The sequence below is a fragment of the Anguilla rostrata genome, chromosome 6 (genome assembly GCF_018555375.3).
Source record: "Anguilla rostrata isolate EN2019 chromosome 6, ASM1855537v3, whole genome shotgun sequence".
Classification (NCBI taxonomy): Eukaryota; Metazoa; Chordata; class Actinopteri; order Anguilliformes; family Anguillidae; genus Anguilla; species Anguilla rostrata.
Window position 1 is genome coordinate 11,203,034 of NC_057938.1, and position 15,833 is coordinate 11,218,866.

A 15,833-nucleotide genomic window follows, 5' to 3' on the forward strand; every position below is an offset into this window, starting at 1 on the left:
TCAGTATATCTTGCTTTCATCTTGAAGTGACAATTTCTGTGATAGCTTTTCTCACTTTCAGGATCAGCCAGGTTGATAGTGTTGAACCAATAACACTCTTTTCTTAAATTGATGATGTTTTGTAAGAACTAAGCACATTGAATTAAGGCCATTTGCAGTGTTTGTAAATAGCCAGAAAGGTATTTTGCATTTCATTGTCTTGCATGTTGTAGTCCCATGCTTAGGGTATTGATTGCAGCCAGTCATACAGGAGTGAGAATGCCCCCCAGCCCCTCCCCCCCTTCTCCCTGCCACAACCACAGGAGTCAGATAAGAGATGACTCTGTGCTTAATGGACTGCGGTGTCACCCAGGAGCTGTGTGGGAGAACGCCGCGTCTTACGCCATCACCCGCAGGCAATCTGAGCCGTTGCCCCAAGCAACAGGCTGCAGGTCTTTTTTCCCCGGGCAGAAGAAAGCTACATCTGCTGATGCTATCACTCCTGAAATTAAACATCTGTTCCTGAACGCCTTCGTGGTGTTAAGGAATTCCACTAATTTAATTATTAATTTAAGTATTGCAGTTTTTATTGTTGTCTGTGTTTTGAAGACGTATACATAATGTGAGGTAAAGATATTGGCCATTTTATTAAGACTTCTACATAACTGAACAATTAAGGATTCTTGCATAAGACTCTATTCTCTGTCATACCCTTGACCATCAATTGACCCACAAATTGACTCAAAAAGCTGTATTGGAATTTCAGTCTTTGCTAAAACTGCAAAGCAAGCAAATGTTAGACAAGCCCTTAGTTCAACCCCTTTTTTTCAGACAAACAAAGGAACCTATTTGAAAATGCAATTAATCCACATTAGAATGAAAATTCATTTTCACAGTGTTCACACACAGCCCAGATGCGCATTCCCTTTTTGGCTAATATTCCACCTGCCAGCCTCCTGTGTGTGGGTATGTGTGTGTATATTTCTGTGCATGTATGTGTGTGTGTGTGCGCGTGTGTGTGTGTGTGTGTGCCTATCAGTCACCTAACTCCAGTCAGCACTTGCCCCAGGGTGAAAGCAGGGACAGCTGTAGTCTGTCATGGCTGAAATAAAAAAGTGGGCCTGAAGAGATTAATGGCGGTCTATACACCCAAGAGGGCATGGCACCTAGCTGAGGAATGCACAGATATTAATGGAACAGAATGGCACCAATGGCCAGTAGTCAGGACAGTAAGCAGGGCAAAGTTGGCAGGGGACCAAGCACTTGCCTCGCTCTTCTGAAGTGGTGGCCATGTTTCTGAACAATATTGGCCTTTTCATCCCAGTAAATGTTAGCAGACCTTTGTAGCAAATATTTAGCCTTCACATGCCAGCTTCCAGAACTGGCAAACAGACTTATGTTATGGTAACCAGATCACCAGGCTGCGTGCTCGACATTATCTTTCGTAACCCTGGAATCTTTTGATGAGTAACTTCATTGTTTTACCTCCTTTTTCCCCCTTTGCCCAGTTTTCTGTAATATAAGTAGACCATAACAGCTTACTCCCATTAGCACTGTTTCTGTTATCTTCTTAGTGATTCACCAAGTGTTTACAGGAAGCGTTTATGCGGGCATCACAATCCAATATGCAGCCAAGCGTTGAAATGCTTTGGGTGAATGCCCCTTCAGTGAATGAAAGGAAAACTCAAATTAAATAAAATCATATAAAATATGAAGATTTAAATGTTAATACTTTGAACCAGGTACTTTTTTGTGAGGGCTGAAGAATGTAGTGTTCATCTTTCTCCATAGAAATCATCTGGCTCTGTGCTTTGTCTTTCCAAGGGTGAGATGCACTAATGGTCCCAGACATCTGTATAAATTCACAGACAGATCGAATTACAATCAGTTTGTGTTTTCCATTGGAATTTTGTAGTGAATTTTCCTTGGAACAATAAAAGATCATTTTACCTGTGCACAACATAACAGGCATCAAATACCATTTTTTATCTGGTAAAGGGGGATTTGAGAAGACTAGCTTCCTAGGTCACCAGCAGCTTTAAAGGGTTCCTAAATATGCAGTAGTAGATATCTTACTGTAGTAAATATCTTAAGGCAGCCATAGTGTGGTGTTTTTTTTTTCTTTTTGAAAAAAATATTTTTTTTACTGTTTCTATTTACCTCAATGCACATTTAGATCCCTTTTTTTCAAATTTGTGAAATCACTGTCAACTTAGTGAGGACTTCTAAGGTCTAAAAATGAATTATTTTAATTCTGTTAATTACCTTGGGACAAGTTGAATAAAACTTGGAATTGACATTCTAAAGATTAAAATATTCACACAAATTGTAACTGTTATATTTGCCTTATACTAGTTTTATAGCATGTATTGTCAAAGGCTATAATATCACTCCATTTTATTTTTCAGCCACAGTACACAAACCTGGGGCTCCTAAACAGTATGGACCAGCAGATCCAGAATGGGGGCTCCACGTCTACGAGCCCATACAACAATGAGCACGCTCAGAACAGCGTTACGACCGCCTCGCCCTACGCCCAGCCCAGCTCCACCTTCGACGCCCTCTCCCCATCGCCCGCCATCCCCTCCAACACCGACTACGCAGGCCCCCACACCTTCGACGTGTCCTTCCAGCAGTCCAGCACCGCCAAGTCCGCCACCTGGACGGTAGGCCTCTACGCCAGCTGCCCCACCCACTACATTAACCGCCATTTGATGTGTACCATGCTACAGATGGAGCTCTAACAGTAAAAATTCTATGTGTATTATGGGAATATTCTATGTTGTATGTAGTGGACAGTCCTGTTGGAAAAGGCTTGGGTTTACTGGCGAGTGGAATTCGCATTTCCCAAACTATTGGGTGGGTAGAGATGGAAGGAGATTATCTTGGTGTGGAGCATGAAGTTGTTTTTATTTTTTATCTCGCTGATCTGTGCTGCAGGCCATGTCTAAACTCTGTGAAAGGTTGCTCTCTCTCCCAGAGCTGTAAAACTTTAGAAAAACACCTGAGCTCGTTTTGGCTCTGATGTCTTTGAGCTGCCAGCGGCTGTGCTGCAGGCGAGCATTGCACCATCTCAAAGGATCACAGAGCTACTGTTCGAGCACACTCCCAACGCCAATTACCTGTACTGGGGACACATCCAAGCACCTTTTGTTTTATACAATGCCATTCGCAGGAAGCGCGGCCGTCAGGGAAAGCACTGTCATAGCAGGATGAAGTAGAGCACAAAGGATAGCTCTTGTATCAATGCTCTACAGTTGACTATTTATTGTAAGATGGCAGTTTGCAAACTTTAGACACTGAGAAAAAGACAATAACAGGCCTACGGTGGGTTTCAGGAATCAAAACCGAAGCGCATTCATCCTGGTGATCAGCGTAGCTCCTGCGGTGTGGTTTCTGCCTGCTCATAGAGATGTTGTCATCTTCGAGAATATTATTTGCTCATTGGCTAGATCTGTCAATATGTCCATGTGACCTGTCATCAGTTGTGTTAAAATAACTATTGGGGTGGAGAAACTCTGATTTATAGAATTATATCACGTTAAGAATTTCTGAATTTAAGTATTCCGTATTTGTTGCCTGACTGGAAAAGAACCTGTCTCCCAGAGTGTGTCACGCTTTCAAGATTTAATAGGAACCACTCCAACCTTGATACACCCCGGATTTATTTTCATTAACAGCCTTCTGTTATGGGAAATGCTCTTTTTAACCATTACAATACATTGTGGCATTAATCTTGGCTAAATTTGGCAGTATTGAATGCTCAAAGGGTGGATTGCATAACTCTCAACGGTAAAACAGCATGCCCTTAAGTAAACAGACAGACACACTCAAGGAAGTTGTAGGGTGATATTAGCGCCACTGGCTACGCTCAGTGTGGGATAGTGACGTCTGCTCGATTCCCACACTCGCGTTCTCATCCTTCCATTTTCACCTCCAGAAAGGCATCTGTCAGAAATGTGATTGTCTTCAGGGAGCAGCATGGGGTGTGAGCACCACGCCCCCCCTATCCCCGCCACACTGTCCTTCTGTGGGTGTTCAGAGAAGAGGACTGGGGCGAGGCTCTGTCCTCCTAACTGGGAAGGTTATGGTTAAATGAGTCACAGGACTGTTGCGCCCCAGTGCAATGTACCTAACTCACTTTGACCCATGAAAACTCCCATAGGGTAAATTGATGCTTAAATTGATTGTAAATTCATGACATATAAAGGTGTGCTCTGTAACGGTCCTTGAATGATGGGGTTTCAGGGCTGGCTTAATAAACAGTTGCATTTTTTTTAAATTAAAAATGGGACTTATGTATTGAAAGATAGCATTTTTTATATGTGGGTTTTATGAGATCATTGTGATTCAGGAAATCTTCTAGGGACTCATCCTCCACCATTTTATTGCAAATGGATTGGAATATTTGCCATTTGAGCTGCTGAAGTAGGTCATGTAGTTGTGAAACATGTTAAGTAATTCTATAAATCCAGGGCACTTAGTCCACTACTGCATCAGAATGCCGGGAACAGACCATCTATAATTCCAGAAAGTTTAAACTTTAAAAAAACGAATATTGTGATTACTAGAGATTTAAATGATAGCAAATTATTTAAGAGTTTGTCACCATTTCAATTATATGTTTTACAACAGACACTAACACATTACAAACCGTTCTAAATTCAAGGCACAGATATCAAAATATTCATTCTCAAGGCCTCATTCTGTGGAATTTGTCATCTTGTGGCAGAAGATAGCAAATGTGATTTAATCCACTGTAAATAGCTCCCCAGACTTTTCCTTAAAGTGGCTCCCCCAGAAAAGCAGCACATTTGCACCCATAATCCCGTTAGAGCAATTGACCCACAGTCTGCAGGCTTAGAGGTTGTGACCTAATTCTGATGTCACCATCAAAGCCCTGGTGATGAAAGAGTCAGCCCATAGGCCTTTAATGGAGCCTGGGAAGGCCTGTGGCTTCTTCAGGTCGAATTAGTGTTCTGCCTGATGCGTTGTTTGATGATTATTTTGCACAGATGAGTCTCAGCCTCACCCTTAAACTTAACCGTTTCCTGTCTGGGAACCGTGAGACACTCTGACGGCATGACACGCCTCACAGATTCCATTCACTGCTCTTCTGCTGTTACTGGAATAAAAATGACTGCAATTAAATGACAGAAGATTTTCTCACACGTTGAGCCCACTCAACGTACAGTCACATATAATGCTGGTTCAGAAAAATTCAAAGGCATTGTGTTTGGCATGCCACCCCGGATGTTTTGCATCTTATTATTAAAGCAGCTATATAGTGGGACATGACTTGCTTTTGATGGTTCTCTGATCTTTCTATGGAGAACCCTGACCTCAAGGTGTGTGCATATTCCTTACAGAAATGAGGGCCAAATTTGTGCTAAAGATTTATTCAGGCAATTTTCCTTAAAGAACTGTTAACCTCAATGATATGTTTAATAAACTTGCATACTGGGTAATATACTAATTTAGAACTACAAAGCACAGATAAAAATGTATTGTTTATGAATATGAAAATAAGATGACATTTTACTATATATCCCGCATTGGCATTTCAAAATGCGACTGAGATTTTTCAGTCAAACTCTGAATTTTGAAATTGGTGGTTTTTATATTTTTATAATTTATATCAAACCAAACACTTCACCTAGGCTTTGCATGTCTCATAGTCATTAGTGTCACATTTGAGAAGCAAAAATAGAAGCTAGCCCCACTGCCCTGTATTTGAAAAGCAACAGAATCATAGTGACAGTATAAAGTGAATTTCATTTGTAATAATGGGAGTGTGCAGGTGTGGTGCTGTGAGTAGAGAGTCTGTGTCAGTTCTGCACGCACATCCCTGCGTTGTGTGCTTCTGGGATGTTCTCTTCCCCGTTTGAATTGGGTTACGCTCGGTGAGAGCGTCTCAGATTCTGCTGCGGGCTCAGTGGGCGGGTGTGTGTGTGTGTGTGTGTGTGTGTGAAGAGATGAGTGCTCTAGCAAGGTGGCAAGACACAGCTTGCCCGAGAACATCTGCACGGACCCATCCCAAGCCGAATGAGATGGAGCCAGGACTTGTTTTCGGGGAGCTGCTAGTCTGTACACGTCCGCCACTGCAACGGGAGCTGTAAGGCCTCGCTGTGTGAAGGGAGGGTGGAATTAAATGATTGAGCTTTCTGGGAAATGTTTTTAAAAAACAAAAGAGGGATTTCATTTTTGTTTAATGCGACTGCCCGGTCTAAACAATCTGAGATTAACATTTGCCGTGCATTACCACTGGCCGCTGTATGAATGCAAGTAAAGGGCAAGATTTTTGTCTGATTCATAGGGAAGACATTTGTCAGTCCTCAAAGGCAGGTGTGAACATAGACCCGAGAACACACATCTTTAATCTTATTTGATGGCTAATACAGCTCACATGATAATCAGATTTCTGCAGTAGAAATATGAACACTTAAATGGTATTCTGATGACTCATGTTAAAATACTTTTTTTTCTGTTGGACATAAATTAAATCTTAGTTCAAAATAGGTAGCACACATGCTAAGGCTAATCGTTGGCAGGGAAGGCAGCACCCATCAGAAAACTATGAAACAGAAAGCAATTTGCTCACGGCAACTCCTGAAGAAGTAAGGGAAAATCCACTGTAATTACAAAAAAGCCAACGCACTTTCATCTTACCATGCCCTGTGTCTGTCTATATCACTAAGAAGTTGCATACCTGAACTTGATATTTTAATCACTGAGGATGAAACAATACTCAGAAAACACAAAAATTTGGTTGTAATGCAATCTTATAGACATGACTTTTCTATAGACAGAGTTTTGTAGATATAATGCATTTTTTTCTGTGGGTTGCAAAAAGACACTCTGTAGTATTAAATTTCACCATACAAATACTTATCTTGGTTATAGTACTGTATAAACTGCACTGCGCTGTTTGATCAGTTGAATACCTATTTTTGTTAATTTTGTGAATACCTTTATTTATAAATATTTTATGCACCTACAGTAATAGACCCAAGTATACAAGTATGAGGGGGAAGCTGAAACATTTAAAAAAATATTTTCTGATTTAGAAAAACATTTATTATTTTATTTTTTATATATTTCCCTTTTTTAGTTGATTAATCCTGTAACTGAAATTCAAATGTTACTGTTTGCAACAAAGATGTATTTCCCTGTGTAATTCTTCCATTCATTCATTGTTCAATCTGCAGTCTTATTCTGGCTTGTAGAAATCTGATTGGCTAATGGGAAAAATCATATCCCAGTTATGAACAGCGAGTGCAGGCTAGCTGCGCAGACAGATCTGCACTTTTGAAATGATTCATGTTTATAAGCATTGCATTAACATGCATTAACCCTTCTGTCGGTAATCACTGACTCAAGGTTTTCTTTGTTATCGTCACAAGTCACAGGTCAGAATGTTTTGGAAATCCTGCTTCATGATGGCAACAAAGCATAAATTATGACTTTATTGACCATATTTGACTTAGAAATCTACATAGGTTTCCAAACTTTTATGTGGAGATTCTAAAAACGTAATGGAATCCTTAAATTTCTCCATGTTGGGCTGTGCAGGGAAAGTATTTACGTGTTGTTTTACATATCTACATATGCCATCAGCTTTGATGCCAGTTGTTTTATTTTTAGTTCTTTTGTTTTTGAATTAGTCCATTCTTCAGTCTTAAAGTATAAAATCACTATCATTTATCCATCAAGATGGGTGATTAGAAAGATCTTTCCACAGTTTACATTAACATATGCCTCTATGCAGTTATGTTAGAACATTAAGAAGTCAAGGTTTTCCTTTTGCCTTTGACAAGAGGCAGGTGTGTTTTCCCAAGAACAAAAAAAAAAAAAGCATTTTTGTCAGCTTAAACAGGTTTGGGAGAAGCTGTAGACATGACAGTGCTTGTAAGGTATGAAGAAGACAAGACCAGAGGCGCTAAACAGGCTTGGGTGAAGCCCAGCCCCTGTTGGGACTTGCCTGAGTCCTGAGCCTACAGCATCCATCTGCAAACAGCAAGCACAGCGACTGCAGACTTGTCCCGGCTTGTGTTGCTAGGGAGGTGTGCTTGTGTGTGTGTGTGTGTGTGTGTGTGTGTCTGTGTATGCGTGTGTGCGTGTGTGCGTGCGTGTGTATGTGTGCGTGCCTGTGTGTGGTGTGTATGTGTGCGTGTGTGTGTGTGTGTGTATGCATGCGTGTGTGTGTGTGTGCATGTATGTGTTTGTGTGTATGTGTGTGCGTGTGCGTGTGCGTGTGTGTGCGCGTGCATGTGTGTGTGCATGTGAGTGTGTGTGAGCGTGCGTGTGTGTGTATGTGTGTATGTGCATGAGAAAAAGTATAGGTAGTGTGCTATGTATGTGAGATTGAAAGGGTTATGGTTGTATTTCCTGTGTGTTCATATGCATGTGTGTGAGTATTTGTGGCAGAGGAAGACAGATTGTAACTGATAACAATTGTTTATTGGAATTGTTTTCATCTTTTTTGGCTGGGAATGAGCTTCATGTGAGGTGTGGTTCTGACTGTCTCCTTCTGAGAATCACATGACCTAAAACAAGAAGTTAACAACACCAGCATTACAAGTATAATGCTGGTGTTGTTTATCACATTTTCTGTTTAGGTCAGTTTATGAAAAAAATATCTAGATATTATTGCCACATGTGTTGAGTCACAGTGCTTACCAAAAGATGATTTAAATGGCTGTTATCACATTTTCCCCCTGGATTCTCAAATACAGATGTCTTGCGGTGAGATTGGCTCGCATAAACCACTTTTTATGTTTTGGGATTAAAGTCAAAGTGCTCCCTTGATGCCAGGTATAATTGAGAGCGCATAACTATTAATTTTGTTTGACATTTAGATTTATCGCATTTGAGCTCAAACTTTCCTTTGTTCCACTCTGCCAAGAGGTGCTCGACTGAACATACATCACACCAAATTTTTTCCCGTAGCTGTGACGTTAACATTAAAATTCCTGCCGATAAACATATCCTGTGGAGTTAAAATCCTTTTAAGGGACAATAAGAGTTCTGTGCAGAGAGGAAAGGAGACTGAGGAATGTGCTGTACTGTCCAAAGACCGTATAATCCCCAATATGTCCAACGAGTACGGCATAATTACACACTAGGGGCTTGGAGCCCTTCTTAAAAGCCACCAAATCCCATCCATCCACCCCTTCCATTCCCTGCCCATGTTGGCCTTTGACTTGAGTCTCTCTCAGTTCCAGCAGGCGTGGAGCCTGAACACATATTTGTGTGCTCAGAGATTGTTGCTCCAGGGCTGGGATGGTATAGTACTTACGTGATTTTTGTGTGTGTGTGTGTGTGTGTGTGTTTGTGCTGCGTATGTGTGAATGTTTGTGTTTGTGTATACATATGTGTGTGCATATGAATGTGGATATGTGTGTATGTGTGTGTGTGTGTATTTATGCATATGCATGTGTGTATACATATAAGCGCTTATGTACATGAGTGTGTGTGTGTGAGTGTGTGCATGCACGCGTGTATGTTTGTGTGCATCTGTGAATGGGTGTGTTCATGTGTTAATGGTCTCTATGTCTGTGTACATTGAAGCATTTCAGTGAAATTGGAGAAGTAGGTGTCAGCGTTCTCTAGAGTCACAAGGTGGACGACAGTGTAACTTAGAGCTTACAGTGTGTCCCTCTGTCCTGTAGGTTAACATCTGTCCAGTAACATTTTCCTCATGTAAAATAGCAAAGTTATATTATTTGCCCTGTGTAATACCTCACTTGTCACCCATGTGACAGACTCTGCATCCATAAGCTTTTTAAATATTGTCTCCTTGGGGGTAGGAATATTTTGTTTCTCTCCTGCCACTTGTAGGTGCTTTGGAGAGATAAATGTTTGTACCCTTACAGCAAGAAATACAGCAGTGTCATTTCTCGCCCTTCTTTTTTTTTCTTCCTTTTTTTCTGTCTTCCGCCGATATCCTGTTGAGCTTTATGACAGCACTCCTGCCTCAGACTCACAGTCCACCTGCCTGGCTTCAGGCTATCTCTGTTTATTTTCCTCTCTCCTTCCCTCCCTCTCTCCCTGTTCTCTCTTTCCTCAGGTTTGCTCGCTCTTCCTCGGTTTCTCTCTTTCTTCGCTCTCTCCCTCACGTTCTCTCTTTCTTCTCTCTCGCTCTCTCTCTCTCTCATCTTTCTACCCCACCCTTTGCTTGGCCCCCTCCACCCATTTCCCTCCCTCCGCACTGTGTTCCAATGATTGACATCGTCTCTCAGGGCATATCTGTGGGCATCAGATTTTGGGAACAGGGGAGCAATTATAGTTATTCATCACTCTGTTTCATTTAGAGGATTGCACAACTGGGTGTTACGTCGGTTCTTCAGGAGCACATCATGTCTTCAAAGCCATCCAAAAACAATCTAGGGCGGAAAGGCTCCATGGGTACGTGAAGTACATCATGTGCATCAGTGAGCTCTGCATCATTTCTGACTGGCTGTACTTACCTAATAATTGAAACTAAATAGTTTTTTGGGTCACTTGCAGTGTACCTGCACCCGCTGTGAAAAAATACAGTCGCAATTTGCTGGTGGACGGCAGAATGAAAAGACAGACAGGCTTACAAATGCTAATGTACATTCCAAATCGAGAGAACAGGAAAATAAGGGGGAATAAAATATGTTTTCAAAACAGCAACCACATTAACAAAATGGATATGCTAAGTGTGTAAGTGTCACCCATCACAATATTTTTTTGCTTTCTTTAGAGAAGATAACCCCAAGGTCTTGTTTTAGAGTATCATGCTGGGCAGATTTTGCTGATCTTTAAAGAGTGTGGATTGGATGAAGTAGGCAGAATGGGATGCAGCAGGTAACCCTAAGACTTGGTGGCATTTTCCTTTAAATCCAGTCCTGCTTGAGAGCTTTGATTGAACAGGAATGGATCTCAGAACTGGTAATAGGTGATGCTTTTCTGAGTGAAGCGAGGAGGGTGAATTCCTCACGGCTAATTTACCAAACCCCCCCTCCTATGAAATTGGAGGTGAGTCAAGGACATGTTGTTCTGAGACGAGCATGCACATCGGGACTCAAACTTGGACTTTAGTTACAGGAAGAGAGAAAAACATCTGAAGGTTAGATGGGAGTGCTTCACAACTCCTCACATGTTGAGTGTGTGGTGGTTTCCAGTCGTTTAGTGGGTTATCCGAAGCCCCCTGTGTGTAAATTGACCATGTAAGGGACATTGCCTTCAATGTGTGTTTGGTAATTTCAATTTCAAATGAAAGTCAACATTTTCCCGGTAATGCATTACTTTTTGGAGCAGGAAGGAGTGGGTGGTTCCTTCGCTTAATCCCTCTCATCCTGTCCAGGATTTTAATTGACAAAAATCCTTAAGGAAAAAGGCAGGTGTGCCCATAGAGAATTTTTGGCAATAACATTTGTTGTTTCTTTAGTAAAGGAGAAGGCGTGTGCATATAGAGGGGGGGTTGAGGGTAGGAGAGGTTGCTAAGGTGTATATGCCTCCGCCAAGCTTGAGTAATGTTATAACTCAGCACAGGCAGGTGCTGGGTTTGGCCCCTTTCATTGGAACGTTCATATCAGAAGTTCTTTGAAAAGGAATTTAATGTACTGTACAATTGTACCTGAGAAGAAAAATAGCCTTTGGGGATGTCACATTTTTTTCCCTTTAGCATTTTGACTACATTGGAAGTGTTTTTACACTTTGTGCTCTGCGTTTACCCTCTTACCTCAATTTAGGAACCTCTGGCCTACAATTTAAGCTGATGCAATATGGAGCTATGTTATACTGTAGGCTAATATAGCTGCTTTTACTGAAAAATGGAGACATCAGGAACATAGTTTGTACAAAAGGCTTGGTTTTATAGCTCACTGAAAATCAAATGAGTGCCAAGAAACTTCTATTCCATCCATTGTCAGTATCAACTGAAATGACTGATGCTCTTGCTTCGGGCGATAGCTGCTCTTTTGGTTATGCCTTAATAATGCACCTCTTCGCATTTTTCATATTTTCTTTGTATTCTTTTGATATCCCATTGCACATAAAATTTTAATGCTACGTGCAATTGAATTCCACACTGGTTTTCTTACCACAGAAGTGGTATATTCATGTGATATACTCTCATAGTTTAATACTTACTGGACTAACACCAAATTCTCTCTCAATGATTTTCAAGTTCTCTTGCACGTGCTGTGTTTTCATTTTGCATTCACCATTCCTCATACTTTTCTTTTTGTTATTTGAACTGTGGAAAACATGATTTTCTGCTTTAAAAATTGTGTAATTACATATTTTACTGAACTGATTCATTTATGTGTAACAGATACACATAACGTCCATTTGTGGTCGCAATTGATGCTCTGTGAATTCTCCTTTGTATTTTTTTCCACACAGTTCAGCAGAGCCCACAGTTCACATGCATACCCTACCATTTGATTTTATCCAGCCTGAAACCATGATACACAATGTGTCCATTAGTAGCTTGGAGTAGTACTGTAGCATTAGTGTGACAAAGTGCTTTAGTAACTGACAAGATTAGTAACAGGCAAGTTACAGCTTTGAATCCAAAGTATGATACTGCTCTTTTGTTACTTAAGTAAGCTAATCAACTTTATCCAGGTGCATACCTGGATGCAAACAACTACAAATGATATAACCAGTGCAGTGTAATACTGGGCGTGTATGACTCCTGAACCTCAGAAAGCAGTCTGTGACCTACCAGGCTGACTCACTTTGTAAAGCATTATGATTCCTGTGGTTCGAAAGGGGGGACTTTGTCTGTCAGTCAGTCCCTATTCATTGACAATGAATAGGCTGCTTAAGCAAACATCCCTTTGTCTATGCAACTCTAGCACTCTCTTCCTGTCAAATGCAGACTAGACTTGCTGTCAAACAGGGCCTATGGTCATTATTTGCATCATTATTAACTTCAGCTTTGTCCCTGCCTTGTGAAAACTGTTGCATGTGCATGTGAATGCGTGTGTATGTGTGACATCAGAATTATACTATAATGACTAGTATAGTGAACTATAGCAATCATGTAATGTTTCTGGAAGTGGGAGTGGTCTGACTGGAGACATTGGAATTCATGGGTGTGTCCTTCCTGTTTCTCTTTCCAGCCCCCCCACGAAATATGAAGTTGTTTTTGAGGTTTTGTGGAGGCTATAGTTATGGGCGAGCTCTTATCCCTTCACAGTGTCAGATGGAAACAGGAATGCACCAGTCAAGAAAACAGATATTGGAAATTCCCACAGCAGATTCATTGTGAAAATTTCAGATAGACGTCACTTCTCTGACTCACTAACACAATCGATAACACGCATTGGCAAGTAGATATCTGCAGAAACCGCACTTTTGACATCGATGGTGTGAGGTAAATCCATAACTCTCTTATAATCATGGCATACGATTGAGCTTTTTTCACAGTTTTTTTTTTCAAAATCAAAGTATATCCTGTCTGAGAAATTCTAAAGTGTTCAAAGACTGTTGTTCATAAAGGCGTGTAAAGCCATGGAAAGAAAATAGCAATAAGTGCGACTTCATGCAAATGAAAAGTGGAGCTGCTTGCGGCTGAATCCCTAATTCTTCCAGGTGACTGGAGATAGCGATCACTCTTTCCTGGCCCTATCCTGGGGCATTCCTTTGGAACAGCTCTGGCTCGGCTACGCCCCTTTGAATGAAAGGCTGACAAAAAAAGACTCCCCATCCCTGTATTTTTCCCTTTTGTTAGGAATTTAGGACGGGAGCATGTTTCTTAAGATAGATCTATCTTTAGGATAGAAACGCGTTTGTTGGGAAATTAATTTTGTCATGCTAAGTAAGTTGCAGTAAGTTGAGTCATTACGCCTATTATGCTATATCGAAAACCAATTCCAAAAAAAATCACTTTCTGTCTCTGTCCTTTGTGTTATTCCACTTTGGATTCTGAGGGCTACTATAATAGTCCAGCAAGTTTTCCAGCTTTCTTCATACCAATAGTCTGAAGAGAGAATAGTGGACTCAGGTAGTTCGCTGCCTGTCAGGAGTGAAAGACAGCACTCTAAGGCCCTGCAGTATTTGAGAAAGGCAAGAGTATGTGGCCATGACTGTCTAACCTCCCGCCCTCTTCATTTCTATATTCCAGTACTCGACAGACCTGAAGAAACTGTATTGTCAGATTGCCAAAACTTGTCCAATCCAAGTCAAGGTTCTGACCAACCCGCCCCAGGGGGCCGTCATCAGGGCCATGCCCGTCTACAAAAAGGCTGAGCATGTCACTGAGGTAGTGAAACGCTGCCCCAACCACGAGCTCAGCCGCGAGTTCAACGAAGGTGAGAATATTTTCGTAACGGTGTGGGGGATCTGCTTACTGACCTGCGCTTGCCATAACTTTAGAGAGAAGCTCTAGCTAGTCACTTGATTGTCCATCATTTTTCTGTATGGTTTATGATTCCTAACCTGTCTTAAGATCCATAAACAATGTTTCGTTACATTGTAAATTTTCATTGTAATCATTGTTTTTCATAGGCCAGATAGCACCTCCTAGTCATCTGATCCGAGTGGAGGGAAACAGCCACGCCCAATACGTTGAGGACTCGATTACGGGCCGCCAAAGTGTGCTGGTGCCGTATGAGCCCCCCCAGGTAAAGCCCCCCCCTCTCAAAGCCTGTAGCGTGACCCTGTCATCACCTGTCAGCCAGCTTCCTGCGTTTCAGTCAGGGTCACAACAGGGTCACATGACCTCAGCAAAGCCCATCTTTCCTCACATACCACACCTTTCAGCAAAATGCCAGTCAAACGAAGCCAACAGCCCCGTCATCTCTGACAGCTCTGCTGCAGCTTCGTTTTATTCCTGTCTATTCATAAAACCAGACCAATGTAAAACTGTGCTCTATCAGTCAACAAGGCACTTCAAACTCCCACTGATTTGCCATAGATTTTTCCACAAAGGGAGCAGAACCTCAGAAAGAATGCTTTCCTCCAACATTTAGAGCAGTGATGTGCAGTATATATAATGGTGTGGGTGCTGCAGTGTGAATACTCTGTCTCCTCATGCAGGTGGGCACAGAGTTCACCACCATCCTCTACAACTTCATGTGCAACTCCAGCTGTGTTGGAGGCATGAACCGGCGCCCCATCCTCATCATCGTTACCCTGGAAACCAGAGAGTGAGTGCCTCAAAAAATAGCTTGAGCATTTGCTAGTTTAGTTCTAAATATAAGCATATTTATAATCATTATCATTAGGTATTGACATCAGTAACACCTTCACAAGAACCTCAGAATGGTGAGTGTGTGAGTGTGCATGAGTTTGTGTATGTGTGTGTGTAATGTGCAGAAACTGTTTTTGATCAGAAAAATTCACCCCACAACATTTGAGGTGTAGGGCCAAGGATTTATGTTGCAACTGATAGATTTGGATTGATACAATTCTTAACGGAAGCATCTCTCTGGACATGCCCCTCTAACGTGAGACACTCCACCTTCCTTCGTCCTTCTCAGCGGTCAGGTCCTGGGACGGCGCTGTTTTGAGGCCCGGATCTGTGCCTGTCCTGGCCGGGATCGCAAGGCTGATGAAGACGGCATTCGCAAGCAGCACGTGACAGATGGAACAAAGACCAATGATGGTATGAGCCACTGTGAGGGACTGGTGTGGGAGCTGCTGTAGAAGCTGGTTTAGTGGATAGTGGATGGTACTGAAGTAGGAGCTATGAGGGCTGGTTTTGAGGTTGGTGTAGGGGTTGTTGTAGAGGGTAGCATAGTGGATGATGTAGTAGATGGTGTTGGAGTTAAAGTAGGAGCTATTGAAGACGTTGGTTTTGAGAATGGTGTTGAGGTTGTTGTAGAGGCTTGTGTAGTGGATGGTGTTGGAGTTAGTGTAGGAGCTATTGGAGA

The 15,833-nt window shown here is 41.8% G+C and overlaps 1 protein-coding gene across 3 annotated transcripts in view; it reads left to right on the forward strand.

The window, feature by feature from the left end:
* Nucleotides 1–15,833, forward strand: part of LOC135256509 (tumor protein 63-like) — a 44,558-nt gene that overhangs the window by 20,737 nt on the left and 7,988 nt on the right. For all 3 annotated transcript variants that reach the window (XM_064338328.1, XM_064338330.1, XM_064338329.1), the window contains 5 exons: nucleotides 2,388–2,645; nucleotides 14,084–14,270; nucleotides 14,467–14,582; nucleotides 14,998–15,107; nucleotides 15,441–15,565. In XM_064338328.1, the coding sequence (XP_064194398.1) occupies nucleotides 2,388–2,645; nucleotides 14,084–14,270; nucleotides 14,467–14,582; nucleotides 14,998–15,107; nucleotides 15,441–15,565 (796 nt within the window). The remainder of the gene's footprint in view (nucleotides 1–2,387; nucleotides 2,646–14,083; nucleotides 14,271–14,466; nucleotides 14,583–14,997; nucleotides 15,108–15,440; nucleotides 15,566–15,833) is intronic.